The sequence below is a fragment of the Cottoperca gobio genome, chromosome 13 (genome assembly GCF_900634415.1).
Source record: "Cottoperca gobio chromosome 13, fCotGob3.1, whole genome shotgun sequence".
Taxonomy (NCBI): domain Eukaryota; kingdom Metazoa; phylum Chordata; class Actinopteri; order Perciformes; family Bovichtidae; genus Cottoperca; species Cottoperca gobio.
This window is the reverse complement of record NC_041367.1, coordinates 3,600,812-3,617,433: the sequence shown is the minus strand read 5'-3', so window position 1 is coordinate 3,617,433 and position 16,622 is coordinate 3,600,812. Positions and strand designations below refer to the sequence as shown.

Here is a 16,622-nt window from a genome sequence, read left to right as displayed (position 1 = left end):
AAGAGGATGCAGTGCACTGCTTGAATAACCATATGAACTGACATTATCTGTAAATATTAGCTCAATATCATTACATGATTACATGCAGACAGATAATCATACAGGTTCTGTAGGTTACTACATGTCCGCTGTCTTTTGAGCAGCAGGGTTGTGTCATCAGAGGGGAAACCGCTGTGCATCCCCTGCTGTGTCGCAACACATTTCCACTGAAACAAGATAATAAATGAATACGGACCCAAGTGTTGAGCTCTCTATGACCTCAATCTCTGGCTCCCCGTGGAGGAGGGTGTAAGAGAAGAAACCTACTGGTATTAGGGATCCAGACATGTCCACTGGCAGCTTTCACAGACAGTAAAAGCGATAAGAGTTCCTGGACACTCGGAATCACAAGTCTGTCTTTTTATGTCGTTACAATTTCAGCTCGGTTTAGGCCGCTGTAAATGTTGTCATTTTATTATGTTGTTTATTCTGTACACACGACATCTGTTGCACATCTGTCACAGAGAGACCCCTCTTCAGCTGCTCTCCCTGAGGTTTTATTTCATTTTTTCTTTGGGGGAGTTTGTCCTTGTGCGGTGCGAGGGTCTTAAGGACCGAGGGTGTCGTCTGCTGTACAGTCTGTAAAGCCCCCTTAGACAATTGTTTAGACTGTGGTATTGGGCTATATACTGTAAATACAATGTGATTTATTGATTGACACATTCACATTAACCAGCTCTAATTGCTTTGCCATCTTTATTATTAAAAGATGACAGTGGAATGTCTCTGTGGAGGGTTTGGAAGCTTGGAAGTGGATGATGATGAAGAAGAATACACACAACATACTTGATAAAAACATATTTGATGAAAGTATAATTAATGTATTAAATGATCTATGTTCTAAAAATAAGTTTAGTTTGTTTCTCCTGTTTAACTCTCATCCTAGCTGCGTCCATCAGTTGTCATTCACGTGTGCACCGGGTCACCTTTATTGCTGCCGAAGCAAAGCAAACGCTTGATAGAGAAGTTGGCTGGATGCCTCAAGTTGAATGTCGACCTGAGGGGTCGAGCAGAACGCTGAGGGGCTGCAAGTTTGTCCTGTGATTGATACATCGGCCAGTCTGCATGCTTATTGATGAATGCTCCTGTCAATGCAAACGTGGAATGGTTTATTGAAACAACAATCATTTCATCATTAAAGAACAAATTAATCATTAGTTTATACAGTTATTTAATATAAATATATTAAAAAAAGACCTCATGACTTTCTATCCCTCTTGCGTAATGATGTGTGTGTGTGTGTGTGTGTGTGTGTGTGTGTGTGTGTGTGTGTGTGTGTGTGTGTGTGTGTGTGTGTGTGTGTGTGTGTGTGTGTGTGTGTTTATAGCTCAGGAGGAGGATTTTCTTCGCTACTGTGCATCATTGTTTGCTGTCCCTGTCAGCAGCGGCAGGACTGAGCCTCAGATTACTAAACCTGAATCGTGCCTGGTCATAGAAGTTCTGGATGAGGTGAGAAGGACCGAAGCGTTTCATTTGAACAAACGTGAACACACTTACTGTATTAAATCTAGACGGTGGCAAATGGGGGAGAAGATAAACACCTGCGCACAAGGCTTCACAGACACCAGCGTATTCTTTCTTTTGAATTCTCTCATTCACGTGTGACAAGACTGTTCTCTTTTGTTTCCTACAGAGAGACATACATGGAGCGTTTGCTTCTGAACAGAGGACAGACGACAACAGAGAGTGAGCTTACATTTCTTTTTTATATCTACTGTGACCTCACAGGTGCCTACCATAGTGACACTGGCCTGTGTGAAGAAGCTTAACTGACTACGTCTGTCAAATACATAGACTGTAGGAGAGAACAACGCTTTCCATCTGCAGACAAGGGAACTGGTAACAGGTGTGAGGCGCACAGCAGGTGCCCACTCCTTTTGAGACAAAGCAAAAGAAGATAATTATAATATGTGATACATCTCTGCATGAACATCTTGACACAATAGAAAGAGCAAAGTCATGGCGTTTGGTATCAACAGTCAATAGTTGGCGGGTAAACATCATACTTTGCATTACTTACATTAAAGTAAAATAAGTCAAATCTTTCACACGGCGGCTGATGTTTTAAAGCGTGATAATGTCAATTGCGAGGAATGTTCTGTGCAGCCATGACGAGGTGGACATGGACTCTCTCACAAAGTCTTCTACGTCCCACACAGGGTTCCCTCTGCTCAGCAGACCCTCAGTTATGCAACACTGGAGCCCCAAACAGCCGTTACCAGTGGGGGGTCCGTAAGAGTCAGCTGCTCTTCTCCCAGTCCAGCACCACCCAAACCAGCTCAGAAGCTCCATCTATCCAAGACTCGGACTTCAAAATGTGAGCTTTGTGTTCTTTTTTAAAGGATGAGTTAAAGAGAAATGCTTTGTCTACAGTTTTCTCTACAAAGAACAGAGTTAATGTCAGCTGTTATTATATATATATATATATATATATATATATATATATATATATATATATATATATATATATATATATATATATATATATATATATAATAACACCTGTAACTTATGAGATAACATTTCCCTTGTGTGCATGTGTGTGCTTTTTTATAGAAATGTGACCTCGTGCCTTTCAAAAGCAACAAATATCCTTTTTGTTGTTTGTCGTCTCTTTTCCGCAGCATTGTCCTCCAAAAGTAAGCCATCAGCATGCCCCACTGATGAGACTCCGAAGACTTCAAGGACATCCATCAAGACACCAACCTCCACGTCACAAAAGCCCAATTGCCCCCCCAATGTCTATAACTCAAAACCTGACTATGGATCAATACAACATGTGTCCTCTCCCTCATCAGCACATTCCCAAAGAGAGATTCCTAAATCTTCACCCTCGCCTGTCTCGTTTCCGCCTGATGTTTCTCCTTTTACTAGAACCAGATCTCCAATCCCAGAAGAGCATCTCTCCCCTTCTCCATCCATGTCCTCCTCCCTCAGATCTACGTTCACAGTCTCACCGTCAAGCTCCACTGAATCAACCTTATTGCCCAACATTTACCAATCTACGCTATTACAGAAAGGCTCAGACCTGTCTCTGTTACCAGAGCCGCCCCAATCATCCCAGTTATTCCCACAACCAATCTCATCACTGGAGATTTCCCAATTGCCCCCAAGGCAATCCCAACAATCGTGCTGTGACCCAGAGTCTCTGCTATCAGACAATCAGCTCCAGCTGCCTCGGTCACCTGCGTTGTCTTCCAGTCCAACCCCCCCACCAAAATATGTGACACCAAGTCCACCTGTAAAGAAACTATCCAGTGTGTCTGTATTTAACGAGTCCCCTCTACATGCATATTGTAGTCATGAGTCAACTTTAACAGAGGATTCTTCAGTTTGTATGTCCTCCACCGACATCTCTGGTGACCACGAGTCCACTCAGGATACGCGGTGTATCCCGCCACTTCCATCGCATTTCTCACATGGCATCCAGAATCCTCCTTTAGATGTAGGAATGGAGGAGGAAGAGGAGGAAGAGGAGCTATCGATAGGTAAGTGAATTGTAATAATGGCCTCTCTTTGTCTGAATCTGTCAGTGACAAGAGCAACGCAAGCTCAATGTTGTCTTTTATTTTTGATGGTTGCTAATGGTTAGTAGGTTGATGATGGTCACAAGTATCACATGTGCAGGGTCCAGTCGTTGATGACATCATTCACTGTGTTGTCTTGTGTGTTTACTGAGTCCTAAGTCTTTGTGGGTCATCTTCACATTTGTCCTGATCTCAGCCTGTCACACGCAGTCTGCTTTTTGTTCTTGCTCTGGTTGTGTCACACTTAAGCGTCTTAACTGCAAGACGCACCACTCCTCTGTGATAGTAGTGTGAGTTGGACTTCAGCTGCGGATCTCAAAGTGTGTGTCTCACTGGAAGCAGTGACTACGACGGGAGCATCAGGTGCCACGCCTTCTCCTTGTCAACAAGAGGAAAGCCAAAGCTCCTCACGTTTCCCATGAATAACAACACGTGCATCAGAATGCAGAACTCCTACATTCATATCTATGCCAATGATACAGTTCAGTGCTCAGGTGGTCCCTCTTGTGATTCAGATCTCCATGAAAGATTGTTCATTATTTACACATATGAACATAATGAACAGCTCCAACTAAGATCGTGGGATTTGGAAAGAACATTTCCACCTCTGCAACATTCTCATGGCAAAGATGAAATTGTCAAAGGGGGGGGCGGGGGGGTTCAGGTATAATTTCACCCACTAGGAGGCAATTTTGAATGTGAAAACTCAAGCAACTTGTTTTTATTATCAAGGCCTCCTGTTTGGCTTAATCACTTAATTCTTATAAAAAACAACAACTAGATGTAATCCTTAAATGAAGTTCCTGATTATCTGAAGGCGATGTTATAACGATGAATACAACTCGGACCCAAAGGCAGACAAGCGGCATGATAATACACGGAAATGTGTTGGATTTCACAATTAAACGGCTCCTCTATGGTGCTGAAAGAATGTTGACCTTCCTGTTGTCGCATCTTACAGCCATCTAATAGCAGCCACCCACACTTTGCTCGAAAGTGACGATTATCCCTCATTTCTTTCCTATGTGTGTGTTTTGTATCAGTTCGACTGTTACCAGAGTGATCCTCTAAAGAGGCACGCATGCAATTAATAGAAGCTAAATAAGTCAGTAAAAGATATGGCTGGAATAAGTTGTACTGCATCTACATCTCGCAGCTAAATATGAAAGTCCCCCGAAACATCCTCACTTCCCTCATACATTGATTCAACACATTTTGCATTTCCAGACTCTGTTATTTGGTGAGATTTCCAGATACCAAACAATCATTTATGGGGACAAATGTTTGGGTTACAAGTAATAAAATAGAAAGCGGCACATTTATATTAGAGGATGGAGAGACGCAGGTCTTTGCAGTGAAGGGATTCCTGATGGAACACTTTGTCTCGCTACATCTTGCCTGAACACAATTCTCAACAGCCAGACAGTTTATACGAATATAATGCTTGTGGATCTCAGATATAATGCCTCCTCTTTATTCCGCTGGGCTGTCGAAGCCAATTTACAACCAACCATAAAAAAGTTGTTTTTATGGTTTTAAAGTTTAAAAAAAACATCAATCATTGTTTTAGGTAAATACAAAAGAACATAACATAATGCTACAACAGACAGGGAGGTTATTACACGTAACCAATGGCCTTAAAAGCCCCTTAGTAGACAGCACATGCACATTGAGATTCACTGTACACACTTCTTTCTCATATATGCAGCTGTACACACACACACACACACACACACACACACACACACACGAGTGCTACATACACATGTGAGAGCAATTAGTTTGAAATGTTTTTTGCTGAATTGCCTAAAGAATGCAGTGTGTGCGTGTCTGTGTGTGCGCACATTTGGAGGTTATGATTGTGTTTGTGTAGTGTATGTGTTGCTGAGGGCACTTTTATTAAATATACATCTGTGAATATTTAGAATGAAAAGATTCTGGGCTTTAAATGAAGATCCGAGGCCCGTAAACTGTGATGACGGTTCATTCCTTAATAACTTTTCCTCATCTTGCTTTTACTTCCCTCAGTCACTTCTTCCTCTCTTCATCCATCATCTCTGTTTCCCTTCATCCTTCTCATCCTTCACTTCCTGCCGCTCTTTGACCAGCCTGCCACTGAACGCCTGCTCTGTCAGCTTATTAGAGCTTGATGCTGTGTGTGGCCAATGTCAAGGACATTTCCATCACGTTTTACACGTTTCACTGGATGTTAGAGATGAAAATGTCGAGGGACGGCCAATGTGCTCATACAGTTCACCGTGGAAGTCACTTAGTTTGAGCCCTATAGATACATGTGTTGCAAAATATTTGTCTGTATTTGATTTTTTAAGACAGCGGGGATGAAATGTCCAGCGACAGCCTGGGTCTGGCTCCGCACGAGGAAGACTCTTCAGACGAAGAAGCACAGACGCACGCACGTTTAACGAGCGGGAGATCCGGAGAAGAAAAGCGATGGAATCCTGCCTCATCTCAGACCGAAGATCTCTTTGTTCCTGAAGATGCAGACAGAGAAGAAGAGTTGCAGACGGATGAGCGAGAACAGCCGTCAGATCCATCCACGGTAACATGTTTCCATATTCCCCCACACTGGAGGGAGAACCTTACGCTGGAGAGGTTGTTCTTCTGGGGAGCACGTGAATACATTTCATAAGCGGTTGCCAAGCTGACTATCAGACATTAATACAACAGAGATTTCTCTTTATTTAGTCCATTTGTAACCATCGCTAAGCACTTTTAAAAAGAAATACTCAAGTGAAATCTTTGTTCCTGTGCGACTTGTGAAGTAACACGACACCAACTATTTACTTTTAATAGACATTTCTCCACTTTATAGGCACACACAATCTTTTATTGCATAAAAATGAAAATGCCTTGTATAATTAAATACAAACTCCTTCACTTGATACAAACATAATTGATATTACAACATATTTGATTGCTCACAAATTGATGAAAGAATAAATAGGCTGTAATTGTTATATGGCAATGTGTTAAAGTTAGTCTTTCAAGCTGCGTAATAATAAAGTGAATAAATGGGCTAGTTTAAAAAGTTTTAGACAACCACATGATTACAGCGGACATAATCACTCAGCGACATACATTTGGAGTTTTTTATTGTAGCTGACCTGATCCGTTAGATAACATTTGTATCACAGTAATTACTTTACATTTTTCATCTGTAGCTCAGAGACACCCCAGGCAGTGGTGTTAAAGGTGCACACTATTGAGGGAAGAAAAGAGAACCAGAGTGGATTAAAAAGACACCGCTTGAATGGTCCCAAATGACCTATCAGCCATTTAATGGTATGAATCCTTTATACTGTGACAGGGGGATGAGAAAAAAAGAGGGGGGGGGGCTAGTGCGTTATTAAAAAGATGGAGCAAAATGAGGTTCGTGATTGTGAAGACGGTGGTTATCCGTGGCCTCTGGACTTGAATCAAACTGTTCCTAAAATGATTAGATAGTCATTTTATCAGCTCTCTCTCATTGGACACCATCACTTCTTCTCTTTTGCATTTCTTACACTCTTTCCTTTTTCCCATCTTTTTTGTCTCCGTCTATTCTTTTTCCACTTTTCTACAGCCTCTGCTCCTTATTGTTTGACCTTGTACCCGTATAGTTCAGGCGGTGAGTTTCTGTTACGACGAGACGCAAACGCAACTCCAATGTTCCTGCTACGGTCCCATTGTGTTTCGTCTCTTGCCATTTCATTGTTATGCCTCTCCTCTGTCTTCCTTTTTGTCACTCCCCATCCTTTCTTTGCAACATTATTCCCACATGCCTTGCTTCCTATTTTCTCCCCCGGCCCATCTGCGGTGTCTCGTGACGCTCTGGCCGGCATGCTAATGCCTCAGATCTAATCTCAACTAAACAGAGCTTCCACATTTTACCCCCCCCATCTCACAGGAGGACACTTGCGCAGGAAGAACAGCTAACCCACCACACCGCTGTGAGAGGCTCTCACCGGCTCCAGGGGTTAATTAAAAATCAATTCATCAAGTGGAAAGAAAGGAAACGGGGAGAGAGGGGAATAACAGCAGCGTATTAATATGCATTCACACAGTGGAAACACACTTACCTGTCTTAATACAAAAACCTAATTGATATTGAATTCCAGTTTGTCCTTTGAACTGATTGTGTTAGGATGGAAATGAAACTCAAGACCAAACTATTAATTCCTAATTTTCCTGTACTCCCTTCACTCCACCCCCCTAATACATCCCGGCTTCCTGCCCCCTCCTCCGTAATCTGTTTCTTTTCGTATCATCTCTCCCTCTCATTCTAATGCTCACACGATCTGCCTTTCTGCCTCACTTCTTCCCTTTTACACCACTTACCTCCTTCCTTCCTTTCATCCCTCCTTCTCCTGCACGCCTCCATCTGTCTCCATATCCCCTCAGGTGATGCGCCACCAGAGTGCTGGGTCTCCATCAGAGCGGTTCTGTGATCCGGAAGGGTTTCCGCCTCAGGGTTTGGACAGGACTTCTGGTCTCTCCGACACACAAGAACACACACGTTGTGACCCCCCGCTGCACACATGCCGAGCTCCCCCGCGTGATTCAGAGCCAACAGGTAGGTTAAAGAAGGTGCTTCTTATCACATTGAGATTTATTTCATGTTTTCCTATAAACTGCATCAGAAAGTGTCGCCGCTGTTCTCGCGCTTCAGAAGATTAGATTGTGAAGATTACCTCTGTGTCCAACTTTTGCCTGGAGATACTTTCCAATTTGCAAACGTTATTTATATCACAAAGGCCTCATAATAGGATTTAGAACAAATATGTAAAAACGCAGAGCTTACAAGAGAGATGAAAATGAGTTTTAAACCCAGAGGAGCGCTGGCTGCTTGGTGGAAAACGAAAGACGGGGGACAACACAGATCATTTACTACTGGTGGGTCCAGGGGGAGCTTTCCTGAGATGCCTTCTTTATTTTGTGCGTGTGTGTGTATGTGTGTGTGTGTGTGTGTGTGCGTGTGTTTCTTTGCCTCCACATGTGTCGAAGCCTGTGTGCTTCTTTCTTTTATATTTACTTTTACTTTTCCCTAAACTGTTGGTGAACACAGTTTACCCAAAACTTGTGGAAGTCCATATTGCGTTACAAAGACACAAACATCTGAAGTGTAGATCAGAAGGCCCTCTTCTGAAAACATATTGTCTAATCAGTCATCCTTTCTGAAGTTGTGCTTGTATTCCATTATTACCTATAGCTACGCTTTGACGACATATTTCTCCTCGTGTCTTTCATTGTCAAGTTTTACCTTGAACTAAACCAAACTAATCCCGCTGTGAGAAAATAAATAACAACACTTCTGTGCTCTCGCCATGGAGGTATGAATCCCCGAGATATATGAATCATTTCATATTTATAACCACGGCATTGTTGTTGAGAATAATTTTTTAACCATATTGATTTGCATCAGCGTTAAAATAATAATATTTGGATCGAATCAGATGCTGTAATTTATTGTGCTTCTTATTTCACCTTGTACTCTTGTCCAAGGCTTTTGAATTACCTGCATTCTAAACAGAGGCCAGGATTTATATTTCAAACTTTACTTGCTTAAAGGGACAGTTCACCCCAAAATAAAACAAAAACATAATTTCCCTCTTACATGTAGGACTATTTATCAATCTACATTGTTTTGGTGTGAGTTGCCTTCACTGTAATATAAGTAGTTTCATGGAGGAACTATTCTTTTTCTTTTTGCATCTATTCATGGACGAGAGGCTCGTGCTTGTGACAGCGTGCGCCGTTAACATTAACGGCGGCGTCCTCGTCTGAGCTCAGGAGAGGTGATGTGCTGGGCGGCCGGTTGTAGTAGCACATGAAACTGTTCACAACAAGGTCTCTGGATTATCTTCAGTAACCGCGTCATGATTTCTAAAAGAGACATTGCTGTTTGAGTTTTTCAAATGTATCTTTTGGGAGCTCCACAGGACATGTGCCATGTACTTCCATTACATTTGAGAGAAGGCAGACATCTCCAACACTCGGCAACTCACATGTAGCTTGATGAACAGCGCTACAGGTAAGAGGAAAATACATCTTTTGGATCTTTGGGTGAATTGTCCCTTTAAGTAAAACGCTACGGCCCAAAATGATCCCATCAACCTTTTCCTTAATCACGTCTGGAAGCTCAGCTATTCACCCATTCATTGTCAAGCCTGCGTTAAATGAACGAGGTTCACAGTAAGAGACTCACAAGGGCACGACTACCCTCCTCGCACCATGCAGCCAGCAGCTCGTCAAACCCCGCACTGTCTTTGCCACCATCGTTAAAGCGCCAAAGTTAATGAGAGAGAAAGGTTAGAGAGGAGGAATATCACCTTGACAACACTCTGCACTCATTTATGTCCCTCCATCTGTCTCCTCTCCTCTTTTAATTTTTTTCCCAGGCAGGGCTGAGATCCAACAGGTTTTATATGTCTCCTGCTCTACCTTTCCACCTCTCTCTCCCTTCTGCTCTTACTCCCCGTCACCCGCTCAGTCAGAACACGAGACATGCAGCTCTATAGAGAAACTGTGATATTTGCAGATAACCAGATAACCAGATAGACGGACGAGCAGCAAGGATCTCAAAGAGCAGCAGACAAAAGGATGAGAAAACATACAGACAGACAGAATTTCAAAGGTATCTTTGTTCGAGTCCTTTCTGTGTTTCAACCCGCTCCCATTTTCTTTTTGTGAGTTTAGAAGCGGTCTGACGCAGATCCTCCTTTCCTCTTTTCATGTGCAGCAGATTTAGACTAGTTAGTAGATTCCCCATCCGGTCGATAGTAATAATTGATTGGCTAACCACTGGAGAGAAAGAAGAAAAGTGCAGTAATTGCATTGCAGCTGTCAGGATTGGCTGAACAGGCTTGTTAAGTGGTTCGGTGCAGATGCTGCTGCTGAGTGGACAAATGGATTATGTATCAAATGTAATTTTCCAAAGTTGCTTGAATTAATTAATATATTCATTGGTATTAATAGGCTAATTGATTGTGTGAATAGACTGTGTAAACATCCTCACAAGCGTGGCCTCTTACTTATTGCTTCTACTGTATATTAAATGTGTGCGTTGTGATTTTCTAAAGACTTTAACGTCGACTAATATCAACGCAAGTTGCAAACGGTGTGTAGCCATGACCTAGTTTGACTTTTTAAATTCATCAACCGTGACAATGGATAACTGTATTCTACAATTCACACGGCAGCGCCAAAAAAAAGTTATTCCATGCATTGGATCTATACAAAGTCACACACCGCTGGAGTCAGATAGCAAATCAAATGCATTGCTATTTCCATTTGCGAGCCATACGTCCTATCGACAGCAGCGGGAAGTTGCACCATCCGTGTCCTCGGATGTCATTTCACTTGTATCCAGATATTCCTGATATTCTGTAGAGCATGTAAAGGGCAATGAAAGGATGTGAACGTGGGTGCATTGATAGGATGCAGAGGGTGAACAGGGACATCCAATGATAATCTGCAAACATTTCCATTCTTCTAAACTCAATGTTTCGACACATTTGTAAGTCTGTTCGTTGTGAGTTGTTTTTTCTCAACTCAGATTTGGTGTGCTCCCTCTCTCAGTGTTTCTCTTACTCTTTTAGGGTCAGAGGGTTATGGACCCAGCCGCAGCCTCAGTACCTACACTAAGGAACATCTGGATTCTGGACTGATAAAGGACAACCACACGCAGCCAACTGGAATTCAAATTCACTTAACCAGACCCACCAGGAGAGAAGAAATATCAGCAAATGAACTAGGAACATCTGGTGTGTGTGTGTGTGTGTGTGTGTGTGCGCTCACATGCACGCTTGAATGCATTTTGTCTGTGTGAACACTATCAAGCTCGCTGAGCTCTACTTCTTGCTTACACACAAAACTCCATTTCACACACAATCAATGCACCTCATTTCTGCATATAGACACTCTTTCTTGGAACGGAGTACGCAGGTTTCTTAAAGAGATTATACCGTATCACTCTCAAACACAAACACACACACACACACACACACACACACACACACACACACACACACACACACACACACACACACACACACACACACACACACACACACTCACACACACACATGCAGGATTGGGAGTCGATCCAGGAATGTGTCCTCTCATCATTTCCCTCGCTCAGATCCCAGAAACACTGCAGTAATCTGTTTATGCCAACACCCACACACACACACACCCGCACACGCACACACACACACACCCGCACGCGCGCACACACACACACACCCACACCCGCACGCGCACACTGCACGCGCACACACACACACACGCACACACCCGCACGCGCACACACACACACACACACACACACACACACACACACACACACACACACACACACACCCGCATGCGCACACACACCCGCATGCGCACACACACACACACACACACACACACACACACACACACACACACACACACACCACACACACACACACACACTCACTTGAGAGACTAATCTGTTTAACTCAGTGATATCTCTAACACCCCCCACTGATTCCCTCCTCACTTATTTTACTGCACAGTGTTTAAATGTGACCATCTCGCTCGCTCGGTTCTTCCTCCACTTTGGAGCCATTTAGCCCGGCTGTCTTTATGTTTCTTCATGAGTCTTTCCCATTGCCCTTAAACCTCTACGCATGTTTTATTCCTCTCCTTTTGCTCACTTGACTTGAGGTGTAGTCAAGTTGAATGCTTTGAAAGGAGGTCCACACTTGTGAAACCTCTCAAGAGCTCAAAACCTTTTTGAACATATTTAATTACAGCATCAGAAGGACTCCTGGGTGTTTTTTCAATATTTTTAATTCCTCAAGGGAACTTTATCACAGACGTTTCCTCACTCAGTGAGCCTCATTGTGCTGCCTCGTCAGTGTGCCGCTCCAGTGTGTCTGACAGCACAGTGAAGAGGGCTTCTCGCCGAAACATCTGTGCTTTGGCTCCCGTGTGCCGTTAATGAATGTCTTGAAATGGCTTTGTGTTCCAGAGCATCTTTGTCGGGAAGTTCTTTTCAAGTTCACAGCATATAGTCAGGCTTCATTTTAACTGCAGTATATGTGTGTGTTGCAGACACCCCGTTATACTTGATATTATAATTTGTCACATGAAAAAGATACAGATGTCACTAACTGCTTCCTAATACGACGTTAGAGGCACCGGGACATCCTGCTGGATCCATCTCTTTCATATTTGATCGCGTTGTATTTTTACTATCTTGTTTATTCTCAACACACGACATCTGTTGTACTGCGTAGTATCTTTACACTGCATGCAACACAAGAAAGATTGAAATCTGACCTTCCTGAGGAACTCTATAAGCAGGTCATTTAGAGAGATCAGATTTTAATCTCACTCTTAAATGACCCTGAATACATTTCAAGTCAGGCACAGAGTTTAGATCTGCAGCGACGTCCTGTCTGCTTTGAAATGGAAGTAAAGTGAGTCTACAGGTATGTGTGTATGTGTGAGTGCACATGTGTTAGCAGCACAGTACTGCATGCATCATTGCCCCCATGCTGCTTAGTTTGACAATGCAGGTGGTTGTGAAGCACTAAGTGGAGGTTCTGTGCCAGTTGAAAGACAAAGCGGGCACATGGAGGATGGAGGGAGGAGAGGGAGGGAGTGAGGGAGGAGAGGGAGGGAGTGAGGGGGGAGAGGGAGGGAGGAGAGGGAGGAGGAGGGAGGAGAGTTAAGGAGACAATGGAAGATTGAAAGAATGAAAGACTTAACACTGGAGCTGAAACTGGTTAGACAGCACACAGCATGAGGAATCAGGGTGCCACACACACACCCACATGCACACCCACACCATCATAGCTTTCTCAATGGGGGCCTCGATTGTAATTTACAGTGAGCAGGTGGAGATGGATGTTCAATCTGATTCAATTTGATGTGCGCTCGCAGTGGAGTGGGATGAGACACCACTCATTCTACCGACTGTTGTGATAGTTTCTCTGTCTCTCAACCCCTTTCCCTGAATCCCGAGCTGCACCCCCCTCCCCTTCTTCCTCTGCATCTCCTCTCTCTTATCTCTTTCTTGCACTTCTGTTGATGTTTTTGCAAGATACCCTGACTGTATGTCCTCATAACCATGGCCACATTCATGCATCTATCCTTTTTGTGCATTGATACATGTATCCTATCTTCTTACTCAGGGACATCGGGCTCAGAATTGGGTCCAGCATTTCATCCGTTGTCCCGGGCTGCCCAGGAGATCATGGAGATCTGTGGCGTGGACCAGACGGGCTGTGAGGACCCTGACCTGGACACTGACACGACTGCACACACACTCCACTGTCTGGAGCAGGAACTCAGATTCATGGCCGACGGTACAGACACACACACACACACACACACACACACACACACACACACATGCACGCTATCATGTTATGGCCACCTATGATCAATATATTCGTCTGTATCATAACAGTGTTTGAGGACTTACAAGATGTGATAGTGATGATGACTTTGATTTTAACCTTCTTTAATATCTACTACAGCGAAGCAGGAACAGTATTTGGCACTGGAAGCAGTGATAGTCCGGATCAGCATGGACATCTTCGTTTGTCGCGGTGGGTAACATGCACACACATAAGAATACACACATACACACAATCCTTATCCTCAAGAGTGAACTCAACTCCATTAGCTCTATTTTGGTATTTTCCTGAGGCTCACTGGGGTTATTGTTACCGAACCTGAGAAAGTTAATATACCGTGTTTCCGCCCTCTAGAACTTTGAAGTACGAGCTGCAGCTTAAAATTTCCTTTCCAATTTGATAACCTGTAAAGCAAAAGTGCCTTTTTTTTTCTTTGAGAATTTGAGTGGAGCTTTATGACTTCCTGTTTCCCTTGTCTGTGTCTTTACTATGATCAGCATGTAATCCTTTGCTTTCTCTCCCCCTGCACTTCCTACACTCCTCAACCATTCCAGTGGTCACGATGGGGGGTAATCCCTCTTTTTTTGTGCTCCATCAATCCCTCTCTCTGTCGGATATGTGGAGTGTGTAAGGATCGTTAGCCAGCAGAACGACTTTAGCTTTGACAGCATGTTGGTATCGGGCCTTAAGGGCGGCTTAATGTGTGTCTGTGTGTGTGCGTGTGCGTGTGTGTGTGAGACAAGACAGAGTGTGTCGATGTATTTTTCTCGTATTACCGAAACTGTGTCTGTGGATGTGGATGTGGGTGTGGGGGTGTGTGTGTCTGTGCGTTGTTGATGTTTGGGGTGTGTGTATTTGTGTAGTGGGCATAATCTGCGGCGCTGGGGCCTTGTGCTGAGCAGAGCGCTGTGAATATCACATTGAGATGTGTAATAACCGGATTAAACACATACTACACAGAGGGCTCCCAAAACAGCTCCTTACAGCCTTCAAACACACACACACACACACACACACACACACACACACACACACACACACACACACACACAACACACACACGCACTGCAGCACACGGCTCGGCTGCACAGGTATCTTTTATCTTGAGCTTCACCTTCGTCATCACGGTCACATTTCCTTCCATCATGCAGTTTTGGTCCATATGATAAATACATTTCATAAAACAGGGTTCCTGCAGATCCCCTAAATGGCATTGTATTCATTAATCTAAAAATAATGTTTTAAATTAATCTTTCACAAGGCTTAAAAAATGCTAAACCATGAGACGTAGGTTATAGTTTGACGTTACGTTGTAAAATCTCCAAATAATTGGTAAGATCTATGTTTTCTTAAGTAATTTACCAAATTAGTGTTGCATAAACTTGTTGCCTTAAGCTGTAGTTGCCCTGTAAAGATTCTAACATTGGGTTCTTGAGATAAGTGGAACTAACTATGCAATAAATTGTGTCACAACTTTAACATTATTTTGGAATTCTCATCTATAAAGGGAAATACTGAATTATCTTCATACAGCAAATGTTTTGATATCGCAGGTGAAACCAAAAGTCCACCTACTCCAAAACTACAACCCTTTTAATAAAGGTTTCCTGCACCACAGACTCTTCTGAATCCTCCTCTCAGCCTCCAGGTTCTCACAGATGTTGAGTGGTGGCTGCAGACTAGATGCATTATAATAGAGTAGTCTCTGCTGCCCACCATCATATAGAGAATAACAGTGTTATCTGCAAAACACAAGTGGGTTTAGAATTCAGTCTTGTATATTTTATAGGTTTTCTACATTTCTTTTGGTGAATATTCAAGTGATAAGACGCTCCAAAGTACTCCCATTCAACACACAATGGATGCTTTGCCACAGTATGTGTGCAACCATTGATGTGTGTGTCCACTACGACCTCACCTACAGTATGTTTACCCCATATCCAGACAACTATTCATCATCTACCTCTAACTCAACTGCTTCAGCTGTCTGGCTCGTTGCCTCAGGTCTATTGGCTGTCTTTGATCTAACCTTCAGTCAGTGCGTACTTGTACTTGGACAGCAGTATTACATTAATATTAGGACTCTCTTTTCTGATAATAATAATAAGCTTTATTTGTATAGCACCTTTCATACAAGAATTGCAGCCCAAAGTGCTTCACAGCAAAAACATAATAATTAGTACAAGATTAGACAGAATAAGAGCATTTACAGTACAATAATCACAGTGTTGATGTAAATGAGTCTGAAGTACCATTATAAAAAATAGCAGAATTCAAATAGTATAAAATAGCAGAATTAAAATAGTATAAAATAACATTGGAAATCATGCCTAGTTTCCGTATCTGTGCCGTACTTAACGACCCTACTGCCGGGAAATCACATTCATCACCATTCTTGTAAATGTTTTAAACTATCAGAGCCATAATTTGAAAGCATGAGATCAACAATGGGCCCCTGTGGCTTTTCAACTGGTTTACTCCCTTCGGTTAAAGCCAGTTTTTCTCCAATACACATTTATCAGAGAAACTTCCCTCTTTTCCCGTGGTAAAACAGTCTACTTGATCTCAGGCTTTTCAAAAATACACACTCTGAAATTCATCTCAGTTACCTTTACACATTCAATGTTAAACCAGGCATAGCAACAATTTATGAAATAAT

At 42.8% G+C, this 16,622-nt stretch overlaps 1 protein-coding gene across 1 annotated transcript in view; it reads left to right on the top strand.

Annotated features, from left to right (window-relative positions):
• The window catches only part of LOC115017749 (zinc finger, B-box domain containing), a 40,291-nt gene extending 27,754 nt beyond the window's left edge, over positions 1-12,537 (top strand). The window contains exons 12-19 of the mRNA XM_029446435.1: positions 1,367-1,488; positions 1,673-1,725; positions 2,199-2,356; positions 2,664-3,527; positions 5,897-6,126; positions 7,968-8,139; positions 11,165-11,329; positions 12,455-12,537. Coding sequence (XP_029302295.1) covers positions 1,367-1,488; positions 1,673-1,725; positions 2,199-2,356; positions 2,664-3,527; positions 5,897-6,126; positions 7,968-8,139; positions 11,165-11,329; positions 12,455-12,537 — 1,847 coding nt within the window. The remainder of the gene's footprint in view (positions 1-1,366; positions 1,489-1,672; positions 1,726-2,198; positions 2,357-2,663; positions 3,528-5,896; positions 6,127-7,967; positions 8,140-11,164; positions 11,330-12,454) is intronic.
• The last annotated feature ends 4,085 nt before the right edge of the window (positions 12,538-16,622 follow it).